The sequence below is a fragment of the Oncorhynchus mykiss genome, chromosome 22, assembly GCF_013265735.2.
Source record: "Oncorhynchus mykiss isolate Arlee chromosome 22, USDA_OmykA_1.1, whole genome shotgun sequence".
Taxonomy (NCBI): Eukaryota; Metazoa; Chordata; class Actinopteri; order Salmoniformes; family Salmonidae; genus Oncorhynchus; species Oncorhynchus mykiss.
The window spans coordinates 50926933-50940076 of record NC_048586.1 but is presented as its reverse complement, the minus strand read 5'-3'; the positions used below and the strand labels follow the sequence as shown (position 1 = coordinate 50940076).

Below are 13144 nucleotides of genomic sequence, written 5' to 3'. Positions count from 1 at the left end.
GGCTTGTGATGTCTATTTAACAGTCTGATGGCCTTGAGATAGAAGCTGTTTTTTAGTCTCTCGGCCCCAGCTTTGATGCACCTGTACTGACCTCGCCTTCTGGATGGTCGCGGGGTGAACAGGCATTGGCTCAGGTTGTTGATGTCCATGATGACCTTTTTGGCCTTCCTGTGACATTGGGTGCTGTAGGTGTCCTGGAGGGCAGGCAGTGTGCCCGCTGGTGATCCGTTGGGCAGAACGCACCACTGTCTAGAGAGCCCTGTGGTTGCTGCCGGTGCAGTTGTCGTACCAGGCGGTGATACAGCCTGACAGGATGCTCTCAATTGTGCATCTGTAAAAGTTTGTGAGGGTCTTAGGGGCCAAGACACATTTCTTCAGCCTCCTGAGGTTGAAGAGGAGCTGTTGCATCTCTGTGAGTGGACCATTTCAGATTGTCAGTGATGTGTACGCCGAGGAACTTGAAGCTTTTCACTTTCTCCATTGCGGTCCCGTCAATGTGGGTAGGGGGCGTCTCCTGTAGGGTAGGGGGAGTCTGCTCTCTCCTGTAGTCCACGATCATCTCCTTTGTTGTGTTGACGTTGAGTGAGAGGTTGTTTTCCTGACACCACACTCCGAGTGCCCTCACCTCCTCCCTGTAGGCTGTCTTGTCATTGTTGGTAATCAGGCCTACTACTGTTGGGTCGTCTACAAACTTCATGATTGAGTTTGAGGCTTGCGTGGCCACGCAGTCATGGGTGAACAGGGAGTACAGGAGGGGGCTGAGCACGCACCCTTGTGGTGCCCATGTGTTGAGGATCAGCATAGTGGAGGTGTTGTTTCCTACCTTCACCACCTGGGGTCCAAGACCCAGTTGGACAGGGCGGGGTACAGACCCAGGTTCCCGAGCTTAATGATGAGCTTGGAGGGTTATGGTGTTGAAGGCTGTTCTGTAGTCAATGAACAGCATTCTTCCTCTTGTCTAGGTGAGATGGCGATTGTATCGTCTGTGGAACTATTGTGGCGGTTTGCAAACTGAAGTGGGTGTAGGGCAGATGTGGGCATACCTTTTGGCTCGAGGGCCACATCGGGATTTTGTCATTCAACTGAGGGATGCATTTTTTGGGCAACCAATTGTTTGGTAAAATCAATTTGCGGGGGCTTCCCGAGTGGCGCAGCGGTGTAAGGCATCGCAGTGCTTGAGGCGTCACTACAGACCTGTGGCTGTGTCACAGCTGGCCGTGACTGGGAGACCCCCGAGACTGCGCACAATGGGCCCAGCGTCGTCTGGGTTAGGAGAGGGTTTGGCGGGCCGAAATTTCCTTGTCCCGTCGCGCTCTAGCGACTCCTGTGGCAGGCCAGGAGCATGTACGCTGACACGGTCGCCAGGTGTACAGTGTTTCCTCTGACACATTGGCGCGACTGGCTTCCGGGTTAAGCGGGCATTGTGTCAAGAAGCAGTGCGGCCTGGTTGGGTCGTGTTTCGGGGGACGCACGGCTCTCGACCTTTGCCTCTCCTGACTCCTTACGGGAGTTGCAGTTGAGGGAACAAGACTGTAACTACCAATTGGATACCATGAAATTGGGGAGATAAAAATGGGTAAAATGTCTCGTTGAAGTGCTCGACGGGCCGGTTATGGCCCACGGACCGTGCTTTGCCCCCCTTTGGTTTAGGGTGTCATGTAAGGTAGAGGTGATATGTTCCTTGATCCTAGTCTCTCAAAGCACTTTATGATGACAGAAGGGAGTGCTTCTGGGTGATAGTCATTTAGTTAAGTTACCTTCGCTTTCTTGGGTACATGAACAATGGTGTCCATCTTGAAGCAAGTGGGGACAGCAGACTGGGATAGGGAGAGATTGAAAGCGTCCGTAAACACACCAGCCAGCTGGGCGTGGCTAGGGTTGACGTATGGGCCGACAGCCTTGCAAGGGTTAACATGCTTAAATGTCTTACGTCGGTCACGGAGAACGAGAGCCCACGGTACTCGGGAGCAGCCTGCTTCCATGGCACTGTGTTATCTTCAAAGCCGGTGAAGAAGGTGTTTAGCTTGTCCGGGAGCAAGACATCGGTGTCAGCGACGTGGCCGGTTTTGCCACTGTAATCCGTGATTGTCTGTAGACCCTGCCACATACGTCTTGTGTCTGAGTCGTTGAATTTCATCTCCACTTTGTCTCTGTACTGACAGCGTGTTGGATTGCCTTACGGTGGACATAACTGGACTGTTTGTGTTCAACCATATTCCCAGTCCCCTTGCCAGTCCAGGATCCAGTTGCAGAGGGATGTGTTCAGTCCCATGGTCAACCCTGATAGACTTCTGGTTTTTAGAAGTTTAAAATTGCATTCCAGCAGTTTCTATTTCTGTCATATTGTCTGCTAAGCGCTGGTTTTTACAGCACTTTCATATTATAATGTGCGATCCGTCCTTTATTTAACCCAGAAAGACCCTTGAGATTAGAACCGTGTTGAAATAGCTGTATCAACTATGTTGTATGTCCGAAGCTGGGTTTTCCAGCACCCCCTCTCTCTATAACTCAATTCTAACTCATTTATAGTACTCATTATACGGTAAGTCATATGTCAAATAACATTTTGGTGCCTTTTGTTTTTCCGTCCAGCATCCCCTGAGTTCCCCGGCAGGAGGAGCTCCCGCTCCAGGCCCAATGTGCCAAGGAAGGAGGAGGTAGTGGAGTCTCTGCCCTCCCTGAACACAGAGGTGTGGAGCTGGGGCCGGGGCCAGGAGGGACAGCTGGGCCACGGAGACCAGCTACCCAGGCTCCAGCCGCTGTGTATCAAGAGCCTGAATGGAGAGGAGGTAGTGAAGGTAGTGGCAGGAACACACCACTCTCTGGCCCTGTCTGCACAGTGTCAGGTAAAAACACAGTCCCCATCACACTCACAGTACCCTTATCCTATCCTATCGCCTTATCCCATCGCCTTATCCCATCGCCATATCCCATCGCCCTATCCTATCGCCCTATCCCATCGCCTTATCCTATTGCAAAGTCATTAGCCATTTTAGCATTGTATTTATTTGATTGCCTCGCTTCTTTTGAATTTAGAGGAGAGACTGTTAAGAAGTTGTTATGGTGTGAGCAAATGTAGCGCAACGTAGCTAATATTGTAGTGTCCTATAAATGGAGAGACTGGTGTGTAATATAACCCGGCTCTATCACCCCAGGTGTTTTCGTGGGGCAGCAACAGATCCGGCCAGTTGGGACACATGAACAGCCCCACTACCATGCCTCAACAGGCCAAGGTACTCTACCTACATTTACCTACTATGGAGGGCATATAGTGCCTTGCGAAAGTATTCGGCCCCCTTGAACTTTGCGACCTTTTGCCACATTTCAGGCTTCAAACATAAAGATATAAAACTGTATTTTTTTGTGAAGAATCAACAACAAGTGGGACACAATCATGAAGTGGAACGACATTTATTAGATATTTCAAACTTTTTTAACAAATCAAAAACTGAAAAATTGGGCGTGCAAAATTATTCAGCCCCCTTAAGTTAATACTTTGTAGCGCCACCTTTTGCTGCGATTACAGCTGTAAGTCGCTTGGGGTATGTCTCTATCAGTTTTGCACATCGAGAGACTGACATTTTTTCCCATTCCTCCTTGCAAAACAGCTCAAGCTCAGTGAGGTTGGATGGAGAGCATTTGTGAACAGCAGTTTTCAGGTCTTTCCACAGATTCTCGATTGGATTCAGGTCTGGACTTAATATGTTTATTTTTGAACCATTCCATTGTAGATTTTGCTTTATGTTTTGGATCATTGTCTTGTTGGAAGACAAATCTCCGTCCCAGTCTCAGGTCTTTTGCAGACTCCATCAGGTTTTCTTCCAGAATGGCCCTGTATTTGGCTCCATCCAATTTTAACCATCTTCCCTGTCCCTGCTGAAGAAAAGCAGGCCCAAACCATGATGCTGCCACCACCATGTTTGACAGTGGGGATGGTGTGTTCAGGGTGATGAGCTGTGTTGCTTTTACGCCAAACATAACGTCTTGCATTGTTGCCAAAAAGTTCAATTTTGGTTTCATCTGACCAGAGCACCTTCTTCCACATGTTTGGTGTGTCTCCCAGGTGGCTTGTGGCAAACTTTAAACGACACTTTTTATGGATATCTTTAAGAAATGGCTTTCTTCTTGCCACTCTTCCATAAAGGCCAGATTTGTGCAATATACGACTGATTGTTGTCCTATGGACAGAGTCTCCCACCTCAGCTGTAGATCTCTGCAGTTCATCCAGAGTGATCATGGGCCTCTTGGCTGCATCTCTGATCAGTCTTCTCCTTGTATGAGCTGAAAGTTTAGAGGGACGGCCAGGTGTTGGTAGATTTGCAGTGGTCTGATACTCCTTCCATTTCAATATTATCGCTTGCACAGTGCTCCTTGGGATGTTTAAAGCTTGGGAAATCTTTTTGTATCCAAATCCGGCTTTAAACTTCTTCACAACAGTATCTCGGACCTGCCTGGTGTGTTCCTTGTTCTTCATGATGCTCTCTGCGCTTTTAACGGACCTCTGAGACTATCACAGTGCAGGTGCATTGATACGGAGACTTGATTACACACAGGTGGATTGTATTTATCATCATTAGTCATTTAGGTCAACATTGGATCATTCAGAGATCCTCACTGGAGAGAGTTTGCTGCACTGAAAGTAAAGGGGCTGAATAATTTTGCACGCCCAATTTTTCAGTTTTTGATTTGTTAAAAAAGTTTGAAATATCCAATAAATGTCGTTCCACTTCATGATTGTGTCCCACTTGTTATTGATTCTTCACAAAAAAATACAGTTTTATATCTTTATGTTTGAAGCCTGAAATGTGGCAAAAGGTCGCAAAGTTCAAGGGGGCCGAATACTTTCGCAAGGCACTGTATGTTCTTGTCTTTAGTTCTTCATGGTTATACTGCGCTGCTGGTCTGGTGGTCTAGCCTGCAGGTCTGGTGGTCTAGCCTGCAGGTCTGGTGGTCTAGCCTGCAGGTCTGGTGGTCTAGCCTGCTGGTCTGGTGGTCTAGCCTGCATCGCTGGTGGTCAAGTCTGGTGGTCTAGCCTGCAGGTCTAGCTTGGTGGTCCCAGATCTGTTATCTGCTGTAAAGCCAATTCCTACTGTTGTTGTCATGCATTATATTTGGCCTGTCAAATCACACTCCGATGTCAGAGGGTCTGTTTGTGTGGGACCTGGTGGTAGGGCAGAGCCACAGTGTGTTCCTTGCTGATCTGTGTTTGTTTGTGTGTGTGTGTTTTGACCTCCTCTCAGATGTCAGAGGGTCTGCGTGTGTGGGACCTGGCAGCTGGGCAGAGCCACAGTGTTTTCCTGGCTGATGGTGACTGCTGCCAGCCCATCCTCTGTTACAGCGGTCAACAGGTCAGTATGTCCTCTGTTACAGAGGTCAACAGGTCAGTATGTCCTCTGTTACAGAGGTCAACAGGTCAGTATGTCCCCTGCTACAGAGGTCAACAGGTCAGTATGTCCCCTGCTACAGAGGTCAACAGGTCAGTATGTCCCCTGCTACAGAGGTCAACAGGTCAGTATGTCCCCTGCTACAGAGGTCAACAGGTCAGTATGTCCTGTAAAGCCCAGTTCAGATACAGTAGACGAGACGTGACACAACGTTCGTAATGAGTTCGTTCTACAACAGTTTGCTTCGTCTGAACGATGTCGTTTTAGAACGTCTCACGTCGGCTGCTGAAGTTTCCAAAATACAGTATTACATTTGAGTAATTTTGCAGACTTACAGGAGCAATTAGAGGTAAGTGCCCTGCTCAGGGGTACATCGACATATTTTTCACCTAGTCGGCCCGGGGTTTGAACCAGCGATCATTCGGTTTTTGGCCCAACACTCTTAAACACTATGCTATCTGCCGCCCTTTGTCAAATCTTGACCGAAGACTTACGGCGAGACGGGTCCCTTTGGCCAATCAGAGAACAGCGCGCTGACGTTCTGTGTTCAGCCAAGCAGCTAGCTTGCTAGCTAGGCAAGCGAACACCTAGCTAGCTGTATAGCTGCAGTAGTAGCTAGCCAAGCGGACACCTAGCTAGCTGTATAGCTGCAGTAGTAGCTAGCCTAGCGGACACCTAGCTAGCTGTATAGCTGCAGTAGTAGCTAGCCAAGCGGACACCTAGCTAGCTGTATTGCTGCAGTAGTAGCTAGCCAAGCGGACACCTAGCTAGCTGTATTGCTGCAGTAGTAGCTAGCCAAGCGGACACCTAGCTAGCTGTATTGCTGCAGTAGTAGCTAGCCAAGCGGACACCTAGCTAGCTGTATTGCTGCAGTAGTAGCTAGCCAAGCGGACACCTAGCTAGCTGTATTGCTGCAGTAGTAGCTAGCCAAGCGGACACCTAGCTAGCTGTATTGCTGCAGTAGTAGCTAGCCAAGCGGACACCTAGCTAGCTGTATTGCTGCAGTAGTAGCTAGCCAAGCGGACACCTAGCTAGCTGTATTGCTGCAGTAGTAGCTAGCCAAGCGGACACCTAGCTAGCTGTATAGCTGCAGTAGTAGCTAGCCTAGCTTGCTGATATTTCACTACAAAGTGCATGTATTCAGTTTGTTACAGCATAGGATAGCTTTGTTTCAAACTGTCATCACAGAGGCACCGTTACTGTGGAAACGGTCTCAACTGCACAGCTGGTCTTCTTACTCTGGGCTCCCGAGAGGCGCAGCGGTCTAAGGCACTGCATCTCAGTGATAGAGGCGTCACTACAGACACCCTGGTTCGATTCCAGGCTGTATCACGACCGGGCCATAATTGGGAGTCCCATAGGGTGGCGCACAATTGGCCGAGCGTCGTCCAGGTTTGGCCGGGGTAGGCCGTCATTGTAAAAAAGAATTTGTTCTTAACTGACTTACCTAGTGAAATAAAGGTTAAATTAATAAAATAAAACAAAATGAATGTGAATGCCTGGTCTTTAGTCAGCTGTTCTACAACCCTAAATTCTAAAACGGGATAGTTTTGTGTCTCGTCTTATGTTGGCTAATGCATCTGAACCGGATTTTACATGTGTTGTGTACTGTATAAGTCATGTGTTGTGTCTTGTGATGCTAAATACACTGAGTGTACAAAACATTAGGAGCATCTTCCTAATATTGAGTTAGGAAGGTGTTCAGAACAGCCTCAATTTGTCGGGGTCATGGACTCTACAAGGTGTTGAACGACCTCCACAGGGATGCTGGTCCATGTTGACTCTACAAGGTGTCTAAAAGCGTTCCACAGGGATGCTGGTCCATGTTGACTCTACAAGGTGTCTAAAGCGTTCCACAGGGATGCTGGCCCATGTGGACTCTACAAGGTGTTGAAAGCGTTCCACAGGGATGCTGGTCCATGTTGACTCTACAAGGTGTTGAAAGCGTTCCACAGGGATGCTGGTCCATGTTGACTCTACAAGGTGTCTAAAAGCGTTCCACAGGGATGCTGGTCCATGTTGACTCTACAAGGTGTCTAAAGCGTTCCACAGGGATGCTGGTCCAGGTTGACTCTACAAGGTGTTGAACGACCTCCACAGGGATGCTGGTCCATGTTGACTCTACAAGGTGTCGAAAGCGTTCCACAGGGATGCTGGTCCATGTTGACTCTACAAGGTGTCTAAAAGCGTTCCACAGGGATGCTGGTCCATGTTGACTCTACAAGGTGTTGAAAGCGTTCCACAGGGATGCTGGTCCATGTTGACTCTACAAGGTGTCTAAAAGCGTTCCACAGGGATGCTGGTCCATGTTGACTCTACAAGGTGTCTAAAAGCGTTCCACAGGGATGCTGGTCCATGTTGACTCTACAAGGTGTTGAAAGCGTTCCACAGGGATGCTGGTCCATCTTGACTCCAATGCTTCCCACAGTTGTGTCCAGTTGACTGGATGTCCTTTGGGTGGTGGATCATTCTTGACACGGGAAACTGTCGAGCGTGAAGATATCTTTTTTAAACATGTTACGCAACTTGTCGTTGTTTATATTGTGAGAACTTGTAGATTGTTTCATTTCTGTATTTCTTCGGTTTATGTTACTGTACATGTAGAGTCATTTTTCAGTATCTGCTGAATCAATAGGTTTCTGGAGGAGTCTCTTCCCCTTCTGCAGTGTGTGTGTGTGTGCGTGCGTGTGTGTGTGTGTGTGTGTTTGTATAGTCAGTGAATGTATGACAGGAATGCCTTTATAGTTGGTGAACAAATTTCCCTATGGAACAATAAAGTATTAATGAATTAATTCAGGTGATGGAGACCACACCCGAGAACCACATACCTGGGACAGGGTCAACTGAGAGCTCTCCCTCTAGAACTGACACGTACACCCTCAGACCTGTCCTACTGCCCTTCTGTATGAATGTGAGTAGAACATAATGCCTCTCTATAATATGTAGGAAGAACGTTTTTACCCAAACGCGCTTCGGCCCAGCTTGAACGAAAGGGTCCTCGACTGAGGAACTGAGTAAAATCCCACAACATTCCTTTACCCCAGAACACTTCGACAGGTGACTATCCAGGAGAGTGGAAAAAGAGCACTCTGTTTAGATACTGTCTGTTAGTTTCCCCTGTTAATAAATCAATCACATCTATGCGGAAACAGAGTGCTACTTTTTCTTGATTTTATAATTTATTATAACTTCTTAAACATACCAGTAACTTGTCCCCTGAGACTTGGCTGTAGACTCCTACCAGTAACTTGTCCCTGAGACTTGGCTGTAGACTCCTACCAGTAACTTGTCCCTGAGACTTGGCTGTAGACTCCTACCAATAACCTGTCCCCTGAGACTTGACTGTAGACTCCTACCAGTAACTTGTCCCTGAGACTTGGCTGTAGACTCCTACCAATAACCTGTCCCCTGAGACTTGGCTGTAGACTCCTACCAGTAACTTGTCCCTGAGACTTGACTGTAGACTCCTACCAGTAACTTGTCCCCTGAGACTTGGCTGTAGACTCCTACCAGTAACTTGTCCCTGAGACTTGGCTGTAGACTCCTACCAGTAACTTGTCCCCTGAGACTTGACTGTAGACTCCTACCAGTAACTTGTCCCCTGAGACTTGACTGTAGACTCCTACCAGTAACTTGTCCCCTGAGACTTGACTGTAGACTCCTACCAGTAACTTGTCCCTGAGACTTGACTGTAGACTCCTACCAGTAACTTGTCCCCTGAGACTTGGCTGTAGACTCCTACCAGTAACTTGTCCCTGAGACTTGGCTGTAGACTCCTACCAGTAACTTGTCCCCTGAGACTTGACTGTAGACTCCTACCAGTAACTTGTCCCCTGAGACTTGACTGTAGACTCCTACCAGTAACTTGTCCCTGAGACTTGGCTGTAGACTCCTACCAGTAACTTGTCCCCTGAGACTTGACTGTAGATTCGTAGGCTAACTCCGTAAGAGCCTACAGTCATGTATCTGGGCAATATCATAACATGCCACATAAAATATTGCTATGTAATGTGTTGGTGTCTTCCCGTCTAGATGGGCTACATCAGCAGTGTGTATGGCGGAGGACAGTCCTGTCTAGCCCAGGCTGACCTCAACGTGATGGGGTTCATCTCTGCTCTTCACGAGCTGGCTGCAGCAGACAGGAAGTATTACTGCAGGCTCAGAGACGTCAACAAGCGGGTGGTCAGCCCTCTACTGAGGAAAGGTGAGACGAAAGACAAACGGAAAGTGAAAGACTAAAGTTACATACGTGGGATGCTTCAGAATGTCTGGAATAGAAAAGGCAGAAATAAAACAATTCAATAAACATTTGTAGCCAGTCATCCAAAACATAGCCCTATGCAGTCGTTCAATTCCTATAGAAGGTGGCAAAGGCTGAGGATGTGTGTTCAACATCTGACTGACTGGCCTGACTAAACCTGACTGAATGAACCTGACTGACTGGTCTGACTGACTGACCTGACTGAACATAGCCCTATGCAGTCGTTAAATTCCTATAGAAGGTGGCAAAGGCGGAGGATGTGTGTTCGACATACAGTAGGGCAAAAAAGTATTTAGTCAGCCACCATTTGTGCAAGTTCTCCCACTTAAAAAGATGAGAGAGGCCTGTAATTTTCGTCATAGGTACACTTCAACTATGACAGACAAAATGAGAAAAAAAAAAATCCAGAAAATCCCGTTGTAGGATTTTTAATGAATTTATTTACAAATTGTGGTGGAAAATAAGTATTTGGTCAATAACAAAAGTTTATCTCAATACTTTGTTATATACCCTTTGTTGGCAATGACAGAGGTCAAACGTTTTCTGTAAGTCTTCACAAGGTTTTCACACACTGTTGCTGGTATTTTGGCCCATTCCTCCATGCAGATCTCCTCTAGAGCAGTGATGTTTTGGGGCTGTTGCTGGGCAACACGGATTTTCGACTCCCTCCAAAGATTTTCTATGGGGTTGAGATCTGGAGACTGGCTGTGTTTGGGATCATTGTCAAGAACGTAAAAGTGCAATATGTGCTATGTAAGAAAGCTAACGTTTCAGTTCCTTGCTCAGAACATGAGAACATATGAAAGCTGGTGGTTCCTTTTAACATGAGTCTTCAATATTCCCAGGTAAGAAGTTTTAGGTTGTAGTTATTATAGGACTATTTCCCTCTATACAATTTGTATTTCATTAACCTTTGACTATTGGATGTACTTATAGGCACTTTAGTATTGCCAGTGTAACAGTATAGCCTCCGTAAGCAGCGTTACCCATGCAGAGCAAGGGAAACAACCACCCCAAGGCTCAGAGCGAGTGAAGTTTGAAACACTATTAGCGCGCGCTAACTAGCCAGCCATTTCACTTCGGTCACACCAGCCTCATCTCGGGAGTTGATAGGTTTGAAGTCATAAACAGTGCAATGCTTGACGCACAACGAAGAGCTGCTGGCAAAACGCACGAAAGTGTTGTTTGAATGAATGTTTACGCGCCTGGTTCTGCCTACCACCGCTCAGACAGATACTTAGATACTTGTATGCTCAGTCAGATTATATGCAACACAGGACACGCTAGATAATATCATCAACCATGTGTAGTTAACTAGTGATTATAATTGATAGTTTTTTATAAGATAAGTTTAATGCTAGCTAGGAACTTAACTTGGCTTACTGCATTTGCGTAACAGGCAGTCCCTTGTGGAGTGCAACGAGAGAGAGGCAGGTCGTTATTGCGTGGGACTAGTTAACTGTAAGGTTGCAAGATTGGATCCCCCGAGCTGACAAGGTAAAAATCTGTCTTTCTTCCCCTGAACAGGCAGTTAACCCACTGTTCCTAGGCCGTCGTTGAAAATAAGAATGTGTTCTTAACTGACTTGCCTAGTTAAATAAAGATTAAATAAAGGTGTAAAAAAATATATTTAAAAAAAATTGAAAATCGGCTCCCAAAAATACAGATTTCCGATTGTTATGAAAACTTGAAATCGGCCCTAATTAATCGGCCATTCCGATTAATCGGTCAACCTCTAGTTTACACATCTTACATTACTCATATCACATGTATATACTATATTTTTTACCATCTATTGCACCTTGCCTATGCCACTCAGTCATCCATATATTTATATGTACATATTCTCATTCCCCCCTTTAGATGTGTGTATTAGGTAGTTGTTGTGAAAGTGTTAGATTACTTGTTAGATATTACTGCACTGTCAGAACTAGAAGCACAAGCATTTCGCTACACTCACATTAACATCTGCTAACCATGTGTATGTGACCAATAAACATTGATTTGATTTTGAATAAACTGGATGTTCTCCGTTTAAGACTATCCTACCACCGTGACATCAAAACCTGTGATATCTTATGTTTCACCAAGTCGTGGCTGAACTACGACATGGATAATATACAGTTGGTTTTCCCTAACCCTAACCCATACAGTTGGCTGGGTTTTCCGTGCATCGGCAGGACAGAACAGCTATGTCCGGCAAGAGGAGAGGTGGAGGTTTGTCAATAACAGCTGATAATAGGTCTATTTGTCAATAACAGCTGATGCGCAATGTCTAATATTAAGGTCATCTCAAGGTATTGCTCGTCTGAGGTAGAGTGCCTCATGATAAACTGTAGACCACACTATCTACCAAGAGAGTTCTCGTCTATATTATTCGTAGCCGTCTATTTACCACCACAGACCGATGCTGGCACTAAGACCGCACTCAACAATCTGTATAAGGCCACTCAGCGAGCTGTATAAGGCCACTCAACGAGCTGTAATAGGCCTTAAGCAAACAAGAAAGTGCTCATCCAGAAGCAGCGCTCCTAGTGGCCGGGGACTTTAATGCAGGCAAACTTAAATCCGTTTTACCTCATTTCTATCAGCATGTATCATGTGCAACCTGAGGAAAATAAATATAGACCACCTTTACTCCACACACAGAGACACGTACAATGCTCTCCCCCACCCTCCATTTGTTAAATCTGTCCATAATTCTATCCTCCTGATTCATGCTTACAAGCAAAAACTCCAGCACAGACTGGAATATGTTCCGTGATTCACCCAAGGCATTGAGGAGTATACCACCTCAGTCACCGGCTTCATCAATAAGTGTATCAACAACGTCGTCCCCACAGTGACCATACGTACATATCCTAACCAGAAGCCATGGATTACAAGAAACATCCACACTGAGCTAAAGGCAGGGGCTGCCTCTTTCAAGGAGCGGGACACTAAAATGGACGTTTATAAATCTCGCTATGCCCTCAGACGAACTATCAAACAGGCAAAGCGTCAATACAGGACTAAGTTTGAATCCTACTACACCGGCTCTGACAGTCGTCGGATGTGGCAGAGCTTGCAAACGGTTAATTACTACAAAGGGAAACCCAGCCGTGAGCTGCCCAGTGATGCGAGCCTACCAGACGGGCTAAATGCTTTTTTTATGTTTGCTTCAAGGCAAGCAACACTGAAGCATGCATGAGAGCACCAGCTGTTCTGGACAACTGTGTGATCACGCTCTCTGTAGCCAATGTGAGCAAGATCTTTAAACCGGTCAACATTCACAAGGCCGTAGGGCCAGACGGACTACCAGGACGTGTACTCAGAGCATGCTCGGACCAACTGGCAAGTATCTTCACTGACATTTTCAACCGCTCCCTGACCGAGTCTTTAATACTTACATGTTTCAAGCAGACCACCATAGTCCCTGAAAGAGAAGGTAACCTGCCTAAATGGCAAAAACATCTGCCACATTGATACTCAACACAGGGGCCCACTCAGGGGTGTGTGC

The 13144-nt window shown here is 46.6% G+C and overlaps 1 protein-coding gene across 1 annotated transcript in view; it reads left to right on the top strand.

Annotated features, from left to right (window-relative positions):
* Nucleotides 1-13144, top strand: part of als2a (alsin Rho guanine nucleotide exchange factor ALS2 a) — an 88281-nt gene that overhangs the window by 20659 nt on the left and 54478 nt on the right. Inside the window, exons 7-11 of the mRNA XM_036959503.1 lie at nt 2593-2846; nt 3156-3233; nt 5241-5348; nt 8182-8295; nt 9417-9588. Of these exons, the coding sequence (XP_036815398.1) occupies nt 2593-2846; nt 3156-3233; nt 5241-5348; nt 8182-8295; nt 9417-9588 (726 nt within the window). The remainder of the gene's footprint in view (nt 1-2592; nt 2847-3155; nt 3234-5240; nt 5349-8181; nt 8296-9416; nt 9589-13144) is intronic.